The 22,096-nt window shown below is 49.6% G+C and overlaps 1 protein-coding gene across 1 annotated transcript in view; it reads left to right on the forward strand.

The window, feature by feature from the left end:
* GABBR2 (gamma-aminobutyric acid type B receptor subunit 2) overlaps positions 1-22,096 on the forward strand; it is a 370,296-nt gene that overhangs the window by 337,599 nt on the left and 10,601 nt on the right. Inside the window, exon 14 of the mRNA XM_024126525.3 lies at positions 20,294-20,404. Within this exon, the coding sequence (XP_023982293.1) occupies positions 20,294-20,404 (111 nt within the window). The remainder of the gene's footprint in view (positions 1-20,293; positions 20,405-22,096) is intronic.

A 22,096-nucleotide genomic window follows, 5' to 3' on the forward strand; every position in this document is an offset into this window, starting at 1 on the left:
CGGAGCACAGGCTCCGGACGCGCAGGCTAAGCGGCCATGGCTCACGGGCCCAGCTGCTCGGCGGCATGTGGGATCTTCCCGGACCGGGGCATGAACCCGTGTCCCCTGCATCGGCAGGCGGACTCTCAACCACTGCGCCACCAAGGAAGCCCTGGAGGGTCGTTTTTGCCCTCTTGGTAATCGATGCTTGCTTGTGTGACTAATGTTGACTCGTAGAATTTCAAAGCTTGAAATGACTTAAGAAATCACCTAAACAGACCCCTCATTTCCCTGATGGAGAAATCAAGGGTAGATTTACCCCAAGTCCCAAAGCCAGAGAAGTGACTGGGATAACCTACCAGTTTAAACCAGTCCTCATGTGTCTGCTTCCACCTTCCTGCCTTTCTCCTGAATGCTCTGGGAACCAGACAGAGGAGAAATGAGAGGAAGGGGACATGAGTTTCCTTAACGAATCCTTTCAAACATTTTCTGAATCTATGTTAACTTGGAACTTTTCCTTGGGTGGATTGCTGCAGGGTAGCTGGGGGGTGATAATAGTAACAGCTGACCCTGTCTGAGCCATTCACTGGGGCCAGGCACTGGTCAAGGGGCTTTACTCATATCAGTATATTTAATCCTCACTCCTATGAGGAGGTACTGTGTTTAGACCCATTTTACAGATGGTAACAGTGAGGCTAAACAGCTGCAGCCAGGTTTCAGCATTTCTAAGTGGCAGAATTAGGACTAGAGCTCAGGCAGCCTGGCCTCTGGTCTGACATCTTTAACCACCTTGCCCTCAACTACATCACTGGATGCAGGTCCCCCCATATTCTCAGTGACTGGCTGACTGAGTGATTGATTGATTGGTTTATTTTGCCAGGGAGAGGGTCAACAGCAAATTCTGTCCTCAGCCTCGTTGGTATTTTTGCAGTAAATCAAGGACTATTTATTACTCAGGGTATTTTGGGGGTCCGTGATAAAAAAGAAATGCAAAACTTAATTTCACTTCCCCGCTACACTGCTCATTCTTTTTTAATAACCCTCTCTTATCAGCCTCCTGGCAGCTTTTGCATTCCTGTACATGTTAATTACTTTATTAATTACATTAATATTTTTGGTTCTGCCCAGCATATCTTGGTGCTTTTTGTTTCCCGCGTGCACCCATTTTGCCTTGTTCATTGGCATATGTGGGCCCAGTTCCCACTTCTAAAAGGGATTCTTTGAGCCTCAGTAAACACATGGCTTTCAATTAGTCGCACAACCATCATTCCCATTTTCATCTCAGCCACGTCACTAATCAAGTGTTTTTAACGTTCTCCCAAACAGAGTCTGCGTTGTGTTAAGTTTCTGACTTTGTTCCTCAACCCTTGTTTCCTCTCCAGGTCACAGCTCAGAGATCCCCACAAGCTAGCACTGAGTGATAAATAGTAAGATGTACAGGAGGAGGAGCGAGAGGAGTTGAACCCTGGGGTAGAGGGAGGCAGGGGTTTGTGAGATGAGACTGGAAGGTGACCTGGGAACAGATCCTGGGAGGCCTTGAATGTTAGCTGAAAAGTCCAGACTTTATCCTAAAAGCCAACATCTTCCCCAAGTATATGGCATGGAATACTAATCCCATTAGGTATCCCAAAATAAAAGGCAATGGGGAGATTTCATGGTCCAAAAGTTTAAGCAATGCCAGAAACAATGAATCTGCCTCTTGGAAACGTACAGTGGGCTTTAGCATGTTAAAATCTCTGCAGAGTCCTACAGTTTAGAATTTTTAACTAAAAATTTTTAATTTTAACTTTTAATAATAAATATTTTTAATAAGCATTTCCAATACTTCTTTGCCCATGAAACTCTTTTTTCATTTGTAGGATGTAGCATATTTACATTGCATATAGGAGGAATATAATTTAGGAAGTGCTGATGGAGGGGATGAGGAGCCCTTTTGTGGGTTTTGAGCTAGAGGGAGCATGCTTAGACCTTTGGTTTTACAAAGGTGACTCTGGCAGTCAATCAGAATGGTGGGGAGACTGGAGGAAGGAGGGGAAAATGAGGCAGGCCCTGAACAGTTCAAGCGAGACGTAATGAGGATCTAAAGAAAAGTTTTCAAATGTTTCAATGTTTTCTTTCCATTTTATTTCAAGCTGCATTGTTGTCTTCAAATTGGAAAATCAGTGTTGCTATAATAAATCACAGCACAAGGGTTTTACTCAGGCATAAAATCTGAATGAGAAAAGCAATCTGTGCAATCTTCCATCTTCAAAGAAAGCATTTAGCCCAACAGGGTGTAGGGATACAATAGCCATCTGTTTCTGCAAATCACCAGAGTTCATCGAGGTTTTCCAATCAGAGAGACCCAAATTCAGGTTCTAAGCCCACACCTTAGTGGCTCTGTGATGCTGGGCAAGTGACTTTGCTTCTCTGTGTCTCTGTTTTTCCATACAGTAAAGAGGAAGAATAATCCTTTTCTCACAAGACAGTTTCAAGGACTGCCGAGGGGATATGTGCAAAGTCCTTAGCACAGTGTCTGACACATGATAACATAAAAACAAATAACTTCCCTTTTATATACATCAGGATAGGCTGGGCGAGGCTGCGGTAATAAAGAACCCCTAAATCTTAGCATATGAATGCAGCAAAGCTCTACTTCTCACTCATACGAGGTACACCTGTGAGTCCAGGTGGTCTCCAGGGCAACCGTCTCCCATGAGGCATCTCCATGATCTGGGCCCCAACACGGGGCAGCCCACAGATTTTGCAAACAGGTCTTCTGTGCTTCATCCCACAAGGGTCAAATGTCACTTCTGCCTGCTGCCCATTGGCCAGAATTAGTCATGTGACTCCCACTAATGTACAGGGGCTGAGAACTGTGGGCCAGCAGATGGAATGTCCAGGGAGCTGTAGCCTCTGCCAGTCCTTCATTCCCTTTGGTCAGTCCACTTACCCTCTCTGAGCCTCAGTTTCCTCATCTGTAAAATAGAGCTAATACTTCCTATCCTACCTTACATTGGAGTGTTAGAGGGGCACATGTGATTATATACGTGAAAAACACTAAGTTAAAGTTAGAAGCGATTATTGCTTACTTTATGCTGTGCCAAAGCCACATCACACTCTTTGGTTCATTGGAAAAATGTAGAACTTCGACCCTCCTTACATCTATTGACACATTCCCCCAAGCCCATCTCACCTCTGGATTGCCCACTCCTCCTTTCATTTGGGTCTTTTAAATTATTTTTCAGTGAGATCAGTAAAGTAACTTACAAGTAGCCTTTGGTGGCCTATTTTTGGAATCGCACACTGGGCAGCACATCCTGCATGGAAAAGGTGACCCTAAAGTGCCATGAGGGATGACAAGGAGGCCACCAGTGCATTTCTTCTGGACAGCTGAGAAAACTCTCAGGGGTCCCGCTTCACGTGATCTATGGTTCCACAGATCCCTAAGGAACACTAGATGTGTGTGTGGTGGGGGAGGGCTGTTCCCTCCCCCCCGACCAGTTGTTCCCTAAATATGGACATTGACAATACGGACTGCCAAGCTTCATGGTGTAGTTTGGCTGCAACATAACCAATGCTAGCTCAGAGGACAGCCCTAGGCAAGTAGGGCCCTAGGTGTGGGGAGGGGACAACAGTCTCACCCTCTCAGATCCTCTTGGAGACCTGTGTTCTCATCTAGGCCATAGCCCTTATGGAGATAGTGACAAGATGAAGGGTGGCCAGGATGGGCAAAGAATAAAAAACTGTGCCATACAGGAAGGGTTTATGTCAACCCGGCAAAGAGAAGGCTCAGAGGGACACTGTCACTGTACTTCAGAGGGGCTGTCCTGGATCCAAGAGAGGAGTCACGACCTGCAGGGCCCCAGAAGGCAGAGCCAAGACCAGTGAGGGCAGTTCTGGGATACAGATTTCAGCATAGGAAGAGGAAGAGCATTCACCTTTCAGTCTGACCTAAGCAAAAATTCACTGGGCTTCCATAGAGGGTAGTGAGTGTCTCATTACCAGAGGTGTGCAAAGAAAGGCTGGACAAGCTTTTGCCAGGGACTGCACACTAAGGAAGGGAAGTGAAAGAAGATGCTTGAGTCTCCTCAAACCCAAAAATTGTATGATTCTACAAACTAGAATAATGTGGCCTAAAAAGACTTTTGTTTGTTGCTAACGGGTGTGTGTGAGATGAGTTGAGAACAGCTTTATAGTTATGATGAATTGGAGCATCATGTTCACCTTGGAAACTCCATCACTGGTGCAGAGGAGAAAGCACTGACAGGGAGGAGGAAACTCACCCAGAAAAGGAGCCCCTGTAGAGTAAAGAAGGGTCATGCACGCTCTCCCAGCCCGTTGCGGCCCGGGGATTCCAACGCACGGGCAGCAGTGGCAGCAGCACCAATTACAACACCCTCTTTTGGAACAGTCTTCGCAACACTGCGCTTTTGGGGTTCCCAATACACTTGCCTCCTTGAATGGCAACAGGCGAATGAAATGGATGCATTGTTCTCGCATGCGTTACCAGGGGCGCGCGTGTCTCGGCTTTGTAGTCCTGTGCCTTGCCGAGCTCTTGCTCGATGCTCAGAACAACCCACAAAGCAGGTGACTCTAGCGCTTCTCAGAAGAGAACCTGGGGCTCAGAGTGAACATGTGACAGACCTGGGCCAGACCCTCACCCAGAGGCAAGGAAGGTGGCTGTCCATTACACCAGGGCACTGTGGGGTCGCCCTGCTTGCTGCCTTTAGCTACCGGCAAACCGTAAAATCTGAGATGCAGGAGGGAACTGGAGAGGGAACACTGGAGGCTCGTCCAGGCAGCCCCCTTCCTTTCTTTGGTGAGCTGGGACTCCCAGAGTTAGCCAGAGTTCCAGGGAGGAGTACAAACAACGGAGGACCCTGGGCTCGGAGTCATGATCCCTGGGCTCAAGTGCCAGGTCCTCGGATTTCTTGCTGTGTGGCCCTGGGTGAGTTACGGTCTATTCCTGGGCTCAGGGTTCTATGCAAAATGGCAGTGAGGCTAAACTTCTAGCATTAGGCAGATCTAATGACACTGGAAAGCATAAACTTGAGTGTCGTGCACAGCAGCGGTGGAGTATAGTAGCTCTCTCCCGGTTCCCAATGCTCCAGCTTCCTGATTTAGAGCATCTTTGCACCCTAGTTCTGTTACCTCCCGTTCACACCAAGCTGGCCTTGGACTTGACAGCAGGGAGTCTCCGTGAACCACCAGCCAGGTTGTGCCCTGAGTTAGCAGCAGACCCCCATGAAAAGGTGATAAGAGACAGGTATGGGCATGGCCAGGCCAGGGCTGAGCAGGGCCAGCTCAGCTGCCTGAGGTCCAAAGGCTGGGCAGGAGAGAGGCCAGCCTGGCCACGACTGAGCTGGGCAGCTTGTGCAGGGCCCTGGGAGCTCCATTCACTTCTGGAGGCCACAGATCTCACCCCAGGCCAGGGAGAATTACCCACACAAGGAGGGCCTTTGGCCTGGGGGTTGCTGCAGGATGTTGGGGGGCGGGCTTCAGCAGGCATTCCCAGGCCAGGCGGAAAGTATGAGGTAAGCGAGCTGCCTTGGGCCAGCTCAGGGCCAGGACCAAGTCTAGCTTAAGGCCGGGCTTCCCTTCCTTTTCCACATCGTGGTGCACATAGGAAGCAATATTCTCATAGGACCAGGGTGACCACAGAGGCTGCTTGTGGCTGGAGGTGACTGGCCCCACCCCTGTGCCCCGAGACAGAGGAGAGCACCGTCTTGGGGCTTTGTAATCCATTAGTGGCACACCAGTGACCAGGCACCCTTTTGGGTAGCTCTGGATTTGTGTCTAAAGCAAAGGTTTGGGAAGTTAGGCAGACCTGGGTTCAAGTCACTGAATGCCTGCGTAACCTTGAGCCGTGATTCGGCCTCTCCGAGCCTTATCCAGCATCCCCTAAAATGGGAGTTGTACTGGGGCTCACTCCTGTGGCGACAGTTTAGAGGAAGTGGGACAGTGTTTATGACACGCTTAGCCCAGAATCTGGCACACAGTGAGCAGTCAGCGCATGTCGGGGGACAGAGGAAGTACAAGTGTCTGAGTGGATGGCGCGGCAGGTAGAGGAGAGGAAGAAGTCCAACACAGTTATCTCTACTTCGAGGCCACACCCCTCCCCAAAGAGAGAGGCAGGAAGCACAGGGGGCCTTGAAGGGGCAGACTTGGGGTGAGAGGACCTCGGAAGATTTTAAAGATGGAGGAATGGGGTGAAGGAAGGGCATCCTAGGACAAGGAAACGGCTCAGAAAAGGACCAGGAGGGCGATTATGGGACTGGGCTATGGATGAGGTGTCAGGAGTCAGGGCTGGACAAATATGCCAGAGCTGATCGCAGAGGGTCACGATGCCGGGTTCGTGGGTCCAGGTGACTTTCCTGCGATTTGAGGAGCCACTGAAGCTCTCTGAACGTGGGATTAGCTTTGTGTGGAAGATCCCTCTGGAGGAGGAGCTGGGTGAGGGCAAAGGGCACAGGAGAGGTAAGGAGGTCCTGGGAGGTGGCCCAGGGTCCAGTGTGACCTGGGTGGATGTGGGGCAGCTCTCTGAGCTAGCAAACCCGGGGGGAACGGAAGGTTTGAGGGAGAAAGTGACGAGTTCAGACTGGGAAAGGTGAAGTAGGAGGGGCCGGGGCCCCGATCAGCAGGCAGAGGCCGTGAGTGCAGGGAGTTGAGAGGGCACAGCGGAGGAGGGCAAAGACCCAAAGAACCGGGAGAGGACAGGGCCTGGAAGTGAGTCAGGTGGCCTCGGGGAGCAGAGGACTAAACAGGGCCCTGTGCCTGTGGCTCTAGGAGGTCTCAGAGCCCACGGGGAGCACTGCAGTGGTTTGGAGGTGAGTGGTGGGAGGTAGAGAATGTAGACGGGGTTACAGGCATCCTCTTCAGAGAACTCCACTGAAGGGCCAGAGAAAGGGGCCAAATGGCTTGAGAAGCAGAAAGTGGGAGGGAGCTTTGGACCAGGCTGGGGCAGGCCAGGGGGTGGGGGGAGGTGGGGTAACTCGCAGCAGAGGAGCGATCAGGAAGTGCTGGGGGGCTTCTGCCCTCATCATTTATCAGTTAGTGCGAGGGGCAAACCGAGTGACTGTTGCCTCATTAAGCTCTTGTTTTTGTTTGCTCTCAGGGCTTAGTTTACGGCATCTCAGTCTTACTGTACCGTGTTGGCATCTGAGGAACACAGGATGTGTCCCAATGTCCTTCTCTTCTGTTCTCGTCTGTCTGCTCTCCTTTCATTGTTCTACTCACCCCTGCCCCCCGTCCCCCACCCCTGGCCGAGGCCCAGACACCCAGCTATGGGGGATCAGGCAGGTCCCAGGACCACAAGAAGAAAGTGGTTCTGCTCTCAGGGTGGAGGCCGTGCAGGCACAAGTGGCTCTCCCACGCACCCTGGGAAACGTAGCCGGCCCTGCCAGGCGGAGCATGAGGGCTCCAGGCGTCCTGGTCCTGCCGAGCGCAGGTGCAAGCCAGACTCCAGGCAGCTGAGCCAGGGCGTGTGCTTCCCGTCTGGGGTTGCCACTGCAGAGTCGCCAGATGTTGGCACTCAGAGGGAAGGGGCTTGCCTGCCCATGGTTGGCCCGCAGACCTTTCTACTCAGTAACGCTGCTTCTACAAAAATCAGGTGATCACGGGAATAGTTAACCCGCATTTCTACGTATTCCAGTGTTGTCTGGGCCCTCGTGGGCCTTGAGATTCGGGAAGAACTGCCTCAACCCCCAAGGTGGGGAGGTCTGAGGACATCACGAGCCTGCTAGAGATTTCGGCCCTTTCCCAGCCTTTCTGGTAGGCACAGTCCAGCTCCTGGTTCACAGATGCCATCTCTCTTCTACCCCACAGCACCCCAGGGTAACTCTCAGGCCCTCTGCCAGGTTCACCAACATTTCCCTCCCACACATCAAACATGTCCTGAATTTTAGTAGAACTTCCTGAAGGTGGGGAAGGAACATGTGGCCCAGCCAGCTTCCCTCCTTCTTACTCCCCTCTCAGAAGCAACCAAATCTCTCTTGGTTCCCGGGGTGGATTTGGCCTCCTCTGAACACTTGGTGCCCATGGCACTCACCTTCCCAGAGCTGGCACTTTCCACCAAACTCGCGGCTCCCCCGAAGGAAATTCTCATCAGCTGCTAAGACAGCAGTGATTTCTCCAACACTGAAGTACAGCTGTCCTCACCCACATCAACTGCTTTCAATCACCTCTGTCTCTCCAATTCTTTTACCAACTGAAGAAAGAACACTTGTCACACTGACTTCAAAAATGTCCTTAGAATTAAAACGCCTTCCAAGCATTCGCTTGACTCTGGAACAAGGACTGGAGCTGTGCTGGCCAGGTGGCCCAGATGAGGGAGGGGGGCAGACACGCCCAACTCACGAGCAGTGACGCACACAGACAGGCCCTGTGCTGCCGAATGTCTCATTTCCAAAAGAAGCCAGAAATCTGGGTGTTCATGTGGAATCACCTGAGGTTTAACTACTGCCTGTGAAGTCTAAAAACGTTAAACACCGTATAGGTGAAGTAGCACACCTATGGCCCTGCACACTACCCGAGGGGCACGGGTTTCTCTCTGCTCTAGAGCCGAGGGAAGACTCCCCACCCTGGTGCCCAGCCGTTCCCTGGTGACTGTCTGTTGAGGAGTGCGGAGCCACCTCCCTGTCCCCAGTCGCCGGGCCATCGTTTCATTGGGGAAGTGCCTGTTCAGGCCCTGGTCGTCTCTCATTGCTCGGCGCGGTCAGGCTCGCTGAGCAGTGCATGATGCACCCCTCGTGCCAGGCAGGCGCTGCAGACCACACAGCTGACGCCTGGGAGGCAGCAGTGCCGTCACCCATCACAGTGTGCCTTGGGGAAGCCTCCCCATGAGTAAGCACCCCCTGGCTTTGGGTTCAGCAGCAATACCTAGGAGCTCTTCCTGCTCCAGTCTTGCCCCCAGAAGCCTCAGACATAGGCCCACGGAGAGCAGGGGCACCCCTGAAGGCCCACCTCCACAGGGAGGGGAACAGAGCCAAGCCACAGAAGCTGAGATGCCCCCACCTGCTTTGCAGGAAAGAGGTCTGGCTTGGCTTTGCCTCTGACTTGCTGTGTCACCTTAAGCAAATCTCTTGTCCTCTCTGAGCCTCAGTTTCCTCACCTGTAACATGGGTATAAAATTCCTGGCTTCTAAGGTCAAAATCAAAGAGAGATCCTAGTATGAATGCATTTATGAGCTGCAAAGGGCTAGAAATGTTAGGGCCTAATTATTGCACTTGTCAGCCCTTAACTTCCCCAAGACAATCCTCACCCCAGCTATGACCCTTACACAGCCACAGAATTTCCTGCCAGATTCCAAGGTCAAACTCAGGATGTGTCTCTGAACAGGACCAGGCAGGGGTGCTGGCCCACTGGCATCCTAATGCTGAGCCCGGACTCCTTGTCCTCCTCAGCCAGGTCCCAGCCGCCTCCCCTACCTCATCTCCCCTCCGCCAAGCAGGACTCCGTGAGGGACGTGGCCAGTGTGGCCAGGGTGAGCGGCTCTGGGCCCCATGCCTGCTGTTCTAGAAGCTGCCCCAGTACACCTGAGCAAGGGTGCATAGTACCAGCAGATTGAATAAGTCCAAAAGCCAGAGGTTGGCCCTCAGGCCAGCTCCAGGGGGCTGACTTGGCCATGTCTGGCACCTGGGAAGGGTAAGTCCCGATAAAGTTTGGCTGGCTCCCCCGTGACAACCCGCAGCATGGTCCAGCACACAGGGCATGGGACCAAGGTCAGGACACCTGCGTCTGTCTCTAATCAGTCACTCACTTGCTGTGAGTCCTTTTCTGGGCCTCAGTTTCTCTGTCTGTAAAAAGAGGAAGTGGACTAGAGCATAATCCCCTTAGTGTTTAGAAGGGGGGAACCAGGGGAGAGGGATTTTGGCTGACACGGTGACTAGAGGGCATTCCTGGCATTTAGTGCCCAGGGGCCAGGGGTTCTGAGTGCCCTGCACTGAACAGGACAGTCCCTCACAACAGAGAATCACACGCCCTCCAAAGAAAATAGCTGCCGGAAGTTCCCCCATAGAGAAACCCTTGTGGGTGATCTCACAGGTCCCTTCCCGATTTGGGATTCTGAAAAAAATTCACCCAAACTCGTAATCAGTCTAACAAGAAAATCTTACCCTGAAGTGACAGCTTAAAGCTTGGCTGCCTGGAGATGTGGAGCTGCTGCTGTGGAGATAAGCAGCCAGCCCGGAGGGATCCGGAAGGTCCTCCCAGCTCCAGGGCTCTGTGACTCCCTGCGCTGGGAGATAACGATGATGGTTCACATATAAGGAGTGGGCCTTCCAGTCTCAGGAGCCTGCTAAACTCACTAGTCACCTCTTCTGATCATCTTGCCAAACCTGGGAGGTTTGCAGGTGAGGAAATCATGGCTCCGAAAGGCTTAGAGATGTGTTCAAAGTCACACAGCTGGCCAGTGATGGACTTGGGATCTGAACCCAGGGGACTTTCTCTCCCTGCCAGGCTTCCTTGATGGGACCGCCCCCCATCTTCCCCCAAAAAAGAGGCAGTGTTGACTCACATGCCTTCCCAGGAAAAGAGAAGCATCTCAAGACTCTGAAATGCAGCCCAGAAAGGTCAGACATCCTCCCTCCTCTCCCTACCACACACACTCAAACTCACATTTATATACACACATATACCCAACCCCAGTAGAAAAATCTACTAATTCTATCAGATATTTCAAAAATCAGCTTTGAAATTTAAAAAAAAAGAGGCAGAAAGCCAGCTTCTGGGAGCTGGTCAGAAGGTGGAAGGCACCCCCTCCTTCAAAGAAGCACTAGCCAGGTGGTGCTTGGGAACCCGAGCTACCCACAGCAGTGGCAGCCTAAAAGGTCCGAGGGACCAGAGCCAAGAGCCCTGTGATCACAGGGGAAGCTCGTGGCACCCTTCATGCCCACCACCGGACTCCTCACCCTCCCCACTCAGGGTCTGAACACACAGACACGCAGTGTCAAGTCTGTCCTTGTGCTTAGCTGTCACTCTGTGTCAGAAGCGTGCGAATGACAAAAGGAGTCTACATTCTGTTTTATTTATTGAAGTATAGTTGATTTACAGTATTGTGTTAATTACTGCTCTACAGCAAAGTGAGTCAGTTATACGTATATATACATTTTTTAAAAATATCCTTTTCCATTATGGTTTATCGTAGGATATTGAATATAGTTCTCTGTGCTATACAGTAGGACCTTGTAGTTTATCCATCCTATACATAAAAGCTCACATCTGCTGACCCCAACCTCCCACTCCATCCCTCCCCCACCCCCTCCCCCTAGGCAACCACCAGTCTGTTCTCTATGTCTGAGTCTGTTTTTGTTTTATAGATAGGTTCATTTCTGCCATATTTTAGATTCTACATCAAAGTGATATCATATGGTATCTGTCTTTCTCTTTCTGACTTACTTCATTTGGTATGATGATCTCTAGTTGCATCCATGTTGCTGCAAATGGCATTATTTCATTCTTTTTTATAGCTGAGTAGTATTCCATTGTATACATGTACCACATCTTCTTTACCCATTCATCTGCTGGTGGACATTTAGGTTGTTTCCATGTTTTGGCTACTTAAATAGTGCTGCTATGAACAAAGGGATACATGTTTCTTTTTGAATTATAGTTTTATCCAGGTATATATATGCCCAGGAGTGGGATTGCTGGAACATATAGTAATTCTATTTTTAGTTTTCTGAGGAACCTCCATACTGTTTTCCACAGTAGCTGCACCAACTTACATTCCCACCAACAGTGTAGGAGGGTTCCCTTTTCAAGGAGTCTGCATTCTTAACCAGAGATCTGCTAAGCTGAGGACCAAACGTCATCCTATTGCTTAAGATCCTTTAAGGCCTTGCTGTCCAAAGGGCAGTCTGTGGACCAGCAGCATCAAGCATCCCCTAGGAGCTGCTTAGAAATGCAGCACCCGGGGCCCACCCAGACCTACTGACCCATTTGCATTTTAACAAGGCCCCTAGGTGGTTTGTGTGCATATTATGGAGTGAGGAGCAGCGCTGGCCCCCTCACTTACTGCACTCCAGCCACACTGGCCTCCTTTTGGTTCCTAAAATATGCCAAAGTCTTTGCCATTTCTGGTCCTGCCTGCTTGCTGTTCCCTCTCCTAGGAATGCTCTCCCCCGAGGTTTTCACATGGCTCGTCTTCCCACTGTTCAGGTCCCAGACTAAATGTCGCCACTTCAGAAGAGCCTTCCCAGACTACCTGATCTGAAGTAGGACCTCTGGCTAGTAGCCCTCAGAGTGCCTTGTTGTTCTCTTTAGGAACACTTATCACCCCTCTACTCGTAGCTGTGCCGTGTGGTTTGTCAACCTCCTGTGCCCTCCACTGGAATGCACGCTCCAAGGAGACAAGCATCCTACGGGTCTTATACACCTGGACCCCAGCATCGAGCACAGTGCACGGCACACAGCAGGCACATGAGAAATACTGATCAAGTCGATTCTGAATGAGTGAATGTAGGACAAATACAGTCGTGAAATGTAAGACAAATATAGTCATCCCTCAATTATTCAGGCTTACATTAACTATACTGTAAATTAACTCATAGGCTTATTTGCAGATGGGAAACTGAAGTCAAGAAAAGGGCGAGGACTTGCCCAAGGTCACCCAGTAAGTCTATAACAGGACCCAGCCCTTTGACCTTTCAGGCCTCAATGTTTCAAGCCATGCCCGGACCCTTGCTGGTCCATTTGTGCAGCCTGAAAAAGCCGGATGTTTGTAGGGGCCACTGACCTACACTGTGAATAGTTGCATCATGCAGAGGGACTCTCAGGCCAGCTGCTCCCCTTTCACTGCACAGATGGGGGAGGCTTTCCTGGGCAGCATCTGCCTGCCTCCCGCTGAGCAGCAGCTAGACCAGGAGTCAGGTGTGATTACTTGCAGCCTCTGGCCATTGCAGACAGCTTGATTTCATGCAGCACCAAAGCATAGCCTTTGCAGAGCTCCGGGGGCTTCAGGGAGGCCTCTATTGACTGTTTAGCAATTAAGTCATTCCTCCCATGAACAGCACCTCACAGTTTACAGAGCAGGTATTATAACCACTGTCTCCTTGGAATATGAAGCAGGGCAGGTTGGGGGATGCATGTGGTGAGGAAGGAATGAACATTGGTTTGGGAATCAAACGAATCTCAGCTCTGACACTAGCTGGAGATTTAGGGCAAGTTACTTAACTTCTCTGTGCCTCAGTTTCCTCATCTGTAAAATGAGCTTAACACCTTTATAGATTCTTTTTTTTTTCTCATTTTTGGCTGCATTGGGTCTTTGTTGCTGCACGCAGGCTTTCTCTAGTTGCGGCAAGCAGGGACTACTCTTCGTTGCGGTGCGCGGGCTTCCCATCGTGGAGGCTTCTCTTGTTGTGAAGCACGGGCTCTAGGCACGTGGGCTCAGTAGTTGTGGCACGCAGGCTGCAGAGCGCAGGCTCAGTAGTTGTGGCGCACAGGCTTAGTTGCTCCGCGGCATGTGGGATCTTCCCGGACCAGGGCTTGAACCCGTGTCACCTGCACCGGCAGGCAGATTCTTAACCACTGTGCCGCCAGGGAAGTCCAACCTTGTTAGATTCTTATGAGGCTTCAACAAGATAACGTGTGTAGAGCTCACAGCTTCGCAACTAGCACATTATTGTCACTCATGACAAGGCAGCTCTTGGTGTTCTTAGGGTGGCTGTTATTTGCTGAGGCCAGCCCATTCCCCCTCTGAGGTCATCTCTCATGGAGCCTTCCTGATCTTACTAGGATGGAAGACCCATGAGGACAGTACTCTTGTCAGCCCTGGTTATTGCTGCCTTCCGCATGCCCAGAACAGTACCTGGCAGATGGTAGTGCTTGATAGTTATGGAATAAATGAATGAATAAATGATTACTTAGGTAATTGCCCAAGTGAGCAACAAATAAGGAAGGAAAATAAAGAAGAGAAAAAAGCAAGCTGAAAGTTCTTGTAAGCCAGTTATCCAGGGCAAGGGAAACATTCTTAGGCCAGTGGAAATGCTGTAGTCCACAACTGCACAGAGAACTGGGCCTAAAATCCTGGCCCAGGCCCTGACGTCAGATCCCGGCGTGGCATCTGCAGGGGTCGGTGCCCTGTGCTCACGGCGCCAGGCTGCGTGGCCAGCCCACACTAGGAACAGGGGGAGTGCCATGGCCAGGTACAGCCTGGGCCCTCTGGCCCCTCCTTCCCCAGCAGCTCCTCACGCCTCCCCGCTACGCTGCTTCACCCGCTGCCCTGGGAGGGGGGTGCGGGGTGGTGGTCCTCCAAGGTGCCTGAAGTCGGGCCTCATTTAAGGCCAGCGAGTGCCTTCTAGAGTAGCACAGGATGCTGCTGACGGCTTCGACACTTGCAGCCCCACCGAGCCACAGAAGCAGCTCTGTGTCCCCAGCAGAGGGTGATCCACAGCTGCCCGGTGGACCCTCCACACGGTTCTTTGGTGCCCTCTAGTGGTGCTCTGATGCACGACAACGACACCAAGTAAGGGATCAGGTTCCCCGCCCTCTCCCGTTGCCTGGTCAGGCATCTCTCCCCATGTGTGTGACTGCTCAGAGCACTCTGAACTCCAGTCCCAGGCACAACGGATCATACAAGAAAAGGCATGGCTCTTACAGTTTGCTTTGAGATTCAATGCAGGGCTCGTTTGACTTTATTCAGATTCCTCATCCCCCAGCCTCATGAGTACATAAACTTCATCACTCATAAAACCACCCGAATCACTGCCACTCTGATCTGTGTCCAGTGTTCACAGCCCTGGGGCTGTGTGAAAGTGACGTTGATGACTGGGAGGTTTTTATGGCTTATTTCCGGATCAGTGCCTGTGTACTGGGAGATGGAGCAGAAGCATCTCTGCTCACCCTTGGGATCATGACTTCTCTGAACTCTGGGCAGGCCCTTGTTTTTTTGCTGCCCTTCCACCTCTGCAGGTGAGGCTGTGCTTAAGCTTAATGAGATAAATGGGGTACTGAAAGACCAGATGTAAGAACTGGGATTTCGGGATTCAAAGAGGTCAGAGCAGACCAGGATGGAGGGCATGAGGAGGAGAGGGCTACGAACGAGGTAAAAGGTAACCAGGCTGGAATGTCAGCTGCAGAAGCGAGAAGACAGAGCTAGCAGCAGTTCCACGAAAACTACCTGTGGGGTCTTAATCAACTGTAAGGAACATATGAATCACCAATGAAAGGTAGTTATTTAGAAAGGCAAGGAGATCTGGAGCAGGGGTGCTTAGTACCACCTGAAGTGTTGAGCTCAATTCTAGGTTTTTAGATCAATAGTAAAATCAAGCAGTTCAGGAGGACCACGTCGCCTTGTGGGGGGAGGTGATATGTACCTTCACTGCAGATCTTCCCCTCATGAGGAAGAGTGTGCAGACTTAAGGAGAGAATTTGATACCATTCTGAGGAGCCCCAGAGGAAAGAAGAGGATCAATGGTGGAGGTATAAGTGGAGAAGGTTCTGGTTCAATAAAAGACTGCAACCATCTCACCAAGAGTGGGAGGGAGGGGGCTCTGTCACTGGAGGTATATAAGCAGGGCAATCATTGTTAGCTTCCCATGAATAGAGTTTTCATTACATTGAACAATGGGGTATGACAGAATCAGTCCTCTCTACAAAGAGAATCTAAGAGTTCATCATAAATGACTGCCTTTCATTGTAGAACAACAGACACTATCATCATTAATGGGTTTGCTGTTCGTGCATGGCCATAATGGGCCTGTGCTACTGCGTTCTGAGGTCTGCTTAGTTGTCAGACATTGGAGAAAACCAAGTTATGCCACTGAGTCACTGTTGACCTTGGGACCAAGTCCTTTCTCAGTCTCCTCAATTACACAATGAAAGGACATCAGGAAACCCCCACCACTCTTAGAATCCAGCTCAGCTCCTGGGTCAGTAGCAGTGGAGGGGAAATCTCTAGCCCTGGCAACTCTATGGTTCCTGGGGATCACCTTTTCCTGGGGTGTCTCTCACAGGTACCCACTGCCACCACTGCAGAGGGCCCTGTAGCACTCCAGCCTGTGTGTGTACTCAACGATCATGGAACCAAAGAGGCTAACCTGAGGCTTTCTGTGGCTTGGGACAAAGAAAGGGAAATCAAGCCTGGGAGAGCATGCAACTGGATGATCTAGTTATAAAATGGCCTGAGCCCTCCAGCTCCACCCCTCCCAGCTCCTCCTGTATCCATATGGGAGCACCATCTTTCCCCAACTCACAGGTACCCAGGCAATGGCATGCCTTGAAGGTCAGGCCTAGTGAGCAGGGCTAAGAGAAATAGGGTTTCCATCCCCCATGTGCTTAAGGCCTGCCTTTCACATCCCTGGATCCCCCCAGTGTGCCCCTCCTTCCTAGTGACTGACCCTGGGCATGCCTACCCCTACCCTCAGGAGTGTGGCTTTACCCTGGGCCTTAAGAGGCAACATCCAGAACACAGTTCTTTGATGAGATACCCTCAGTGGGATCTGTGCTAAAGGCAGATTTGCAAGGACATCTTCAACTTAGTAAATTTGCTGTTGGTAGTGTATGGATGTAGCAATTTTGAAACTATTTTGTGTCTAATATAGAATTGAGAAAATGAGTGAATACCTTGATGTTGTTAGAAACCAGGGATCTCACTGTGAGAATAAAGACGCAAATATGGAATGGGGGAAAGCAAGCAAGAGCACTGTGGTGTTGGATTTTATTTATATCTATAGATAGATGATAAAGAGATAGAATGATGGTAGATGGATGGGTAGATAGATAGATAGGTAAAGGGGCCTAGAAATAATGATACCCTAGGAAGAGTGAGCATATCAGTGCCCAGATCTCGGTTTCTAAATACTATTCTCTGCTACAAAGAACCAGGACTCCTCAGAGAAATGGCTGATTCCAAGACTAGGGCAAGGAAAATACAAGGAGAGCCTGGAACCTCTTGTGCCAAGAAGTAGGAAAGTGCTCAAAAAAATTATGGGGACATGAAAAAACACAGGAGACAGCATGAAGGGGTTTCCTACTAGCCAAATCTGGAAAATTTGAACAAAATGAATAATAGTAGTAATGGATTATAAGACACTGAATCTAAAAGGATCCCATAAGTCTATACTGATGTACATAAATGAGTGGGAGGAAAGATCTTGTTTACAATATATTGCCAAGTATTTAAATGGAATGTTAGAGTCAGAAAATCACCATTTTGCAGCCACTAAAGTAATATGACTCAGATAGGAATCATCTTTGGAAGCTGCAACCACTGAGTTAATGTTTGTGGGGGAACAGGATACCCACACAGTCTCAAAGTATCTCCCACAGATTATTTATTAATTACAAGAGGGAAATGGTACCTTTGAAGTGGAGAGATCTGGCTGACATCACCTCAACCAGATGATCAAAAACATCACCAATAATGGGAGAAAGTGCCATCAAATGCCCCTCATGTGAAACACTGTGGAGGTGAGAACATCACTTACATAGAATTCCTGCCAAGAATACATAACCTGAATTCAATCATGAAAACACATTCAGACAAACCCAAACTGAGGGACATTCTACAAAATAAATGACAACAGACTGAAGTAGGCTGAGGTCTTTTTCTTTTTTAATTGAAGTGTAGTTGATTTATCATGTTATGCCTATCTCTGCTGTGCAGCAAAGTGACTCAGTTATACACACATACACATGCATTCTTTTTTATATTCTTTTCCATTGTGGTTTATCCCAGGAGATTGGATATAGTTCCCTGTGCTATACAGTAGGACCTTGTTATCCATTCTAAATGTAATAGTTTGCATCTACCAACCCCAAACTCCTAGTCCATCCCTCTCCTTCCCTCCCTTCCCCTTGGCAACCCCAAGTCTGATCTCTATGTTTGTGTGTCTGTTTGTTTCATAGAAAAGTTCATTTGTGTCATATTTTAGATCCCACATATAAGCGATATCATGTGGTATTTGTCTTTCCCTTTCTGACTTCCTTCACTTAGTATGATAATCTCTAGTTGCATCCATGTTGCTGCAGATGGCATTATTTCATTCTTTTTTATGGCTGAGTAGTATTCCATTGTATATATGTACATTTTCTTTATCCATTCATCTGTCGATGGACATTTAGGATGTTTCCATGTTTTGCCTATTGTAAATAGTGCTGCTGTGGACATAGAGGTGCATGTATCTTTTTGAATTATAGTTTTGTCCAGGTATATGCCCAAGAGTGGGACTGCTGGATCATATGGTAATTCTATTTTTAGTTTTCTGAGGAACCTCCATACTCTTTTCCATAGTGGCTGCACCAACTGACATTGCCACAAGCAGTGTAGGAGGGTTCCCTTTTCTCCACACCCTCTCCAGCATGTTATTTGTAGACTTTTTTTTTTTTAATCTTTGGCTGTGTTGGGTCTTGGTTGCTGCACGTGGGCTTTCTCTAGTTGCAGTGAGTGGGGGCTATGCTTCATTGCGGTGCGCGGGCTTCTCGTTGCAGTGGCTTCTCTTGTTGCAGAGCACGGGCTCTAGGCGCGCGGGCTTCAGTAGTTGTGGCTAACCGGCTCTAGAGTGCAGGCTCAGTAGTTGTGGCTCACGGGCTTAGTTGCTCCACGGCATGTGGGATCTTCCCGGACCAGGGCTCGAACCCATGTCCCCTGCATTGGCAGGTGGATTCTTAACCACTGCACCACCAGGGATATCCCTCTTTTCGTTTTTTTGTTTTGTTGTTGTTTTTTTTTTGTGGTATGCGGGCCTCTCTCTGCTGTGGCCTCTCCCGTTGCGGAGCACAGGCTCCGGACGCGCAGGCCCAGCGGCCATGGCTCACGGGCCCAGCCGCTCCGCGGCATGTGGGATCTTCCCAGACCGGGGCACGAACCTGCGTCCCCTGCATCAGCAGGCAGACTCTCAACCACTGCGCCACCGGGGAAGCCCCCTCTTTTCGTTTTTTTAATGGTTTCCTTTGCTATGCAAAAGCTTTTAAGTTTAATTAGGTCCCATTTGTTTATTTTTATTTCTACTGCCTTGGGAGACTGACCTACGAACACTGGTATGATTTATGTCAGAGAATGTCTTGTCTATGTTCTCTTCTAGGAGGTTTATGGTGTCATGTCTAACGTTTAAATCTTAAGCCATTTTGAGTTTTTTGTGTGTGCATGGTGTGAGGGTGTGTTCTAACTTTATTGATTTACATGCGGCTGTCCAATTTAACAGCACCACTTGCTGAAGAGCCTTTTTCCCATTTTATATTCTTGCCTCCTTTGTCAAAGATTAATTGACTGTAGGTGTGTGGGTTTATTTCTGGGCTTGCTGAGGTCTTGAGATTGAAGGAGGAAGGTATGATTCCAAGGCTGACTACAGACATGATAAGTAAATGCAACACATGGTCCTGGATTGGGTCCTTAAAGGACATTATTGGGCCAATAGCAAAATTAAAAAATAGTGTATTAGATAATATACTGTATCAATGTTAAATTTCCTGAATTTGGTAGGTATATGTGGTTATATAAGAGAATCTCCTGTTCTTAGGAAAAACATGCTAGATATGTAGGGGTGAAGAAGGGCCAGGATGCCTGCAACTTACTCTCAAATAGTTCATTAAAAAAATATATCTACAGTAAATATTTTTTCACTCCCTTGTTGTCTTTTTCTCCTCTTGCCACCATCTGGCTGATTCTCTCCTGGAGTTTCTCATTCCTGAGAGAGAGAACGTTGCTTGGGTTGGATCCTCTCCACCACCCCTCTTTGGGCAGAGCACTTTGCACTAGGAAACCTCATAGGTCCCTGACAAGCCTCAGATTGGCTACCTAAGGTCAGGTGCCCACCCCTTGTCCAATCAATCAACTCTGGCCCAGAGTGCATCATGTGGTACATAACACAGCTGCCACCACTGCTCCCTTCATGGAGGTGGTGGGCAAGAAGATCTCCTTCCTTAAAGGGGTTTGACAGGCCCCGTGCTTGGTCTAGCCAGTAGATAACTATCTCCCAACTACCTGAGTTAATTCCAGAGGCACCTGAAGGCCTCCACACCTAACTTTGTGCTTCATTCTCACCCTTACTCTTTTAACAAATGTTATAGAAAGATGCCTGCTCTGGGCCAGGTCTTGTGCTAGGTACTAGGGGCACAGAAGTGACCCAGTCCCTACTCCCGAGCTCTGACTCAAGCTGGAAATGCATGAAGCACTCAGATAACTGAAGGTCAGAGCTGAATCACGACCAACAAACAGAAAGCAGTCAACGCTGGTTGAGGCCTGAGTCCCATGGAACACAGAGATGGGGTCCAAAAGGCCTCCTGGATGGTAGCACTGGCTGTGGCTCATGGGAGGGAAAAGGGCTATGAAACAGGGACCTGGCTGCTGGGAGGGTGCCCAGTGCCATCCCTGGGTTTCTGTTTTCTCTTCGCACAGCCGGACCCAGCAGGACGGGACATCTCCATCCGCCCTCTGCTAGAGCACTGTGAGAACACCCACATGACCATCTGGCTTGGCATCGTCTATGCCTATAAGGGGCTTCTCATGGTAGGTGCAGAGCGGGAGGCAGAGTGGGGGAAATGCTTCTGTCAGAGCTCTCTCCTAAGCGCCTCCGTCAACATAAAAATAAACAGAGCCCCCAGGACTAAGCACTTGCTCTTTGCCAGTCTCGGTGCCTGGCCCGTGTCATTTCAGTCCCACAACAATCACATGAGATAGGTACAAATAATGTCCCCATTTCACTGTGAGTGTGCCTCCCAGCTGCCACCGTCCTGCTCCTTGACAGCAGTCTGTTGGTACCCAGCGCACATTCACATCCTGTGGGAGATGAGTGGAACCACCACCATTTGGAGATGGGGGAAATCAGGCTCAGACAAGTTAAATGATTTGCCAAAGGCCTCCTGGTAACCTCCAATTTCCAAACCCCAATACTCTTTCCACTCCATTCATCTGTTATACAGAGATCACATACCAAGCCCACCTCACACGACTGTGGAATTTCAAAGTTAGGAAGGACTTGAAAGGGCAGTCCCACCCGACCTTATTCTGGGTTGACCCTTGAATCTTCTCTCCACATCCTGTGCAAACCATGCCTGCAACTGCACCCTCCTCAGATCCTTCCATAGTGAAGTGAAGCCGCGATCGGCCTCTGTGGCAGAGAGGAGGCACACAGAGCCCCCGTGAGAGAGCAGGCATCTGTAGCACCCATCCAGCCCTGACGCACATCACCAAGGGACCCCAGGCAGGCCATTTGGCCTTGCCTAGCCTCTGCTTCTTCCCCCCCAGGATGTGGAAAGCCACGCCCAGCTGTAGGATTGAAGGCACCGCACACGAAGGAACCAGCACGAAGCAAGCTTTCAACAGCGTGGTTTCCATCCCTCACTCAGTATCTGCTTCCTGGGCTTCTGGTTCCTATTTTAATTGGAATTAAAAATAATAATAAATCAGTCTGTGAGCTAACACATTTAAAGGAGAGGAAAACAACTATGGTTGTAAAAAATACCAATTACAAAATAATTATTAACTTACTCTTATAATGGATATAACAGTTTACAAAATGCTTTCACATCCATCCTCTCATTTCATCTGGACAGAAGCCCTGTGAGATAGTGTAGGCCCTTGGGATGATGTTACATGGTTCGTGCAGGTGTTGGATGCCCCAGACTTCAGAGATAAGGCCAGAGGGAAAGGAAGCCTTTGTAGGACAGCCTCCTGGAGGGGCTGGACCACAGCCGAAGCCCCTGCAGCAGTCAGCAGCTGTGGTCAGCTCTCCCTCCTGCCCACACCACCATTCTACCCAGCATTCCATCTGCACTTTCTCTGCAGCCTGCCCTCCCCTCAGACAACACATGATAGCTAAAACCCTCAACACCCTACTTTACATCACATTTGACTTCTACCCTATTCATTTCTTTTGGAAATGTATTAGCTAGGAGTAGAGCTGCAAGTGACAGAAAACCCACAATAATAGTAGTTTTTAAAAAAGATAATTTCCTTGTCAGGTAAGCAAAAGGGCTGGTGTGGAGGCTACTAGAATCTGAGCTCCTTGCATCTTGTCTTCCTCATCTTCCTCTTCCACATCATGGTCTAAGATGACTTTATGGTCTAAGATGGCTGCTCAAGCTCCAGCCATCACATTCCACTCCATCTGCTAGGAAGGTGGAAGAGGAACAGCCTTTTCCTCCCAGAACTTGTACACACCACTTCCACCTACATGGCATTGTCTAGAACCCAGTCATA

Source organism: Physeter macrocephalus, chromosome 9, assembly GCF_002837175.3.
Source record: "Physeter macrocephalus isolate SW-GA chromosome 9, ASM283717v5, whole genome shotgun sequence".
Lineage (NCBI taxonomy): Eukaryota > Metazoa > Chordata > Mammalia > Artiodactyla > Physeteridae > Physeter > Physeter macrocephalus.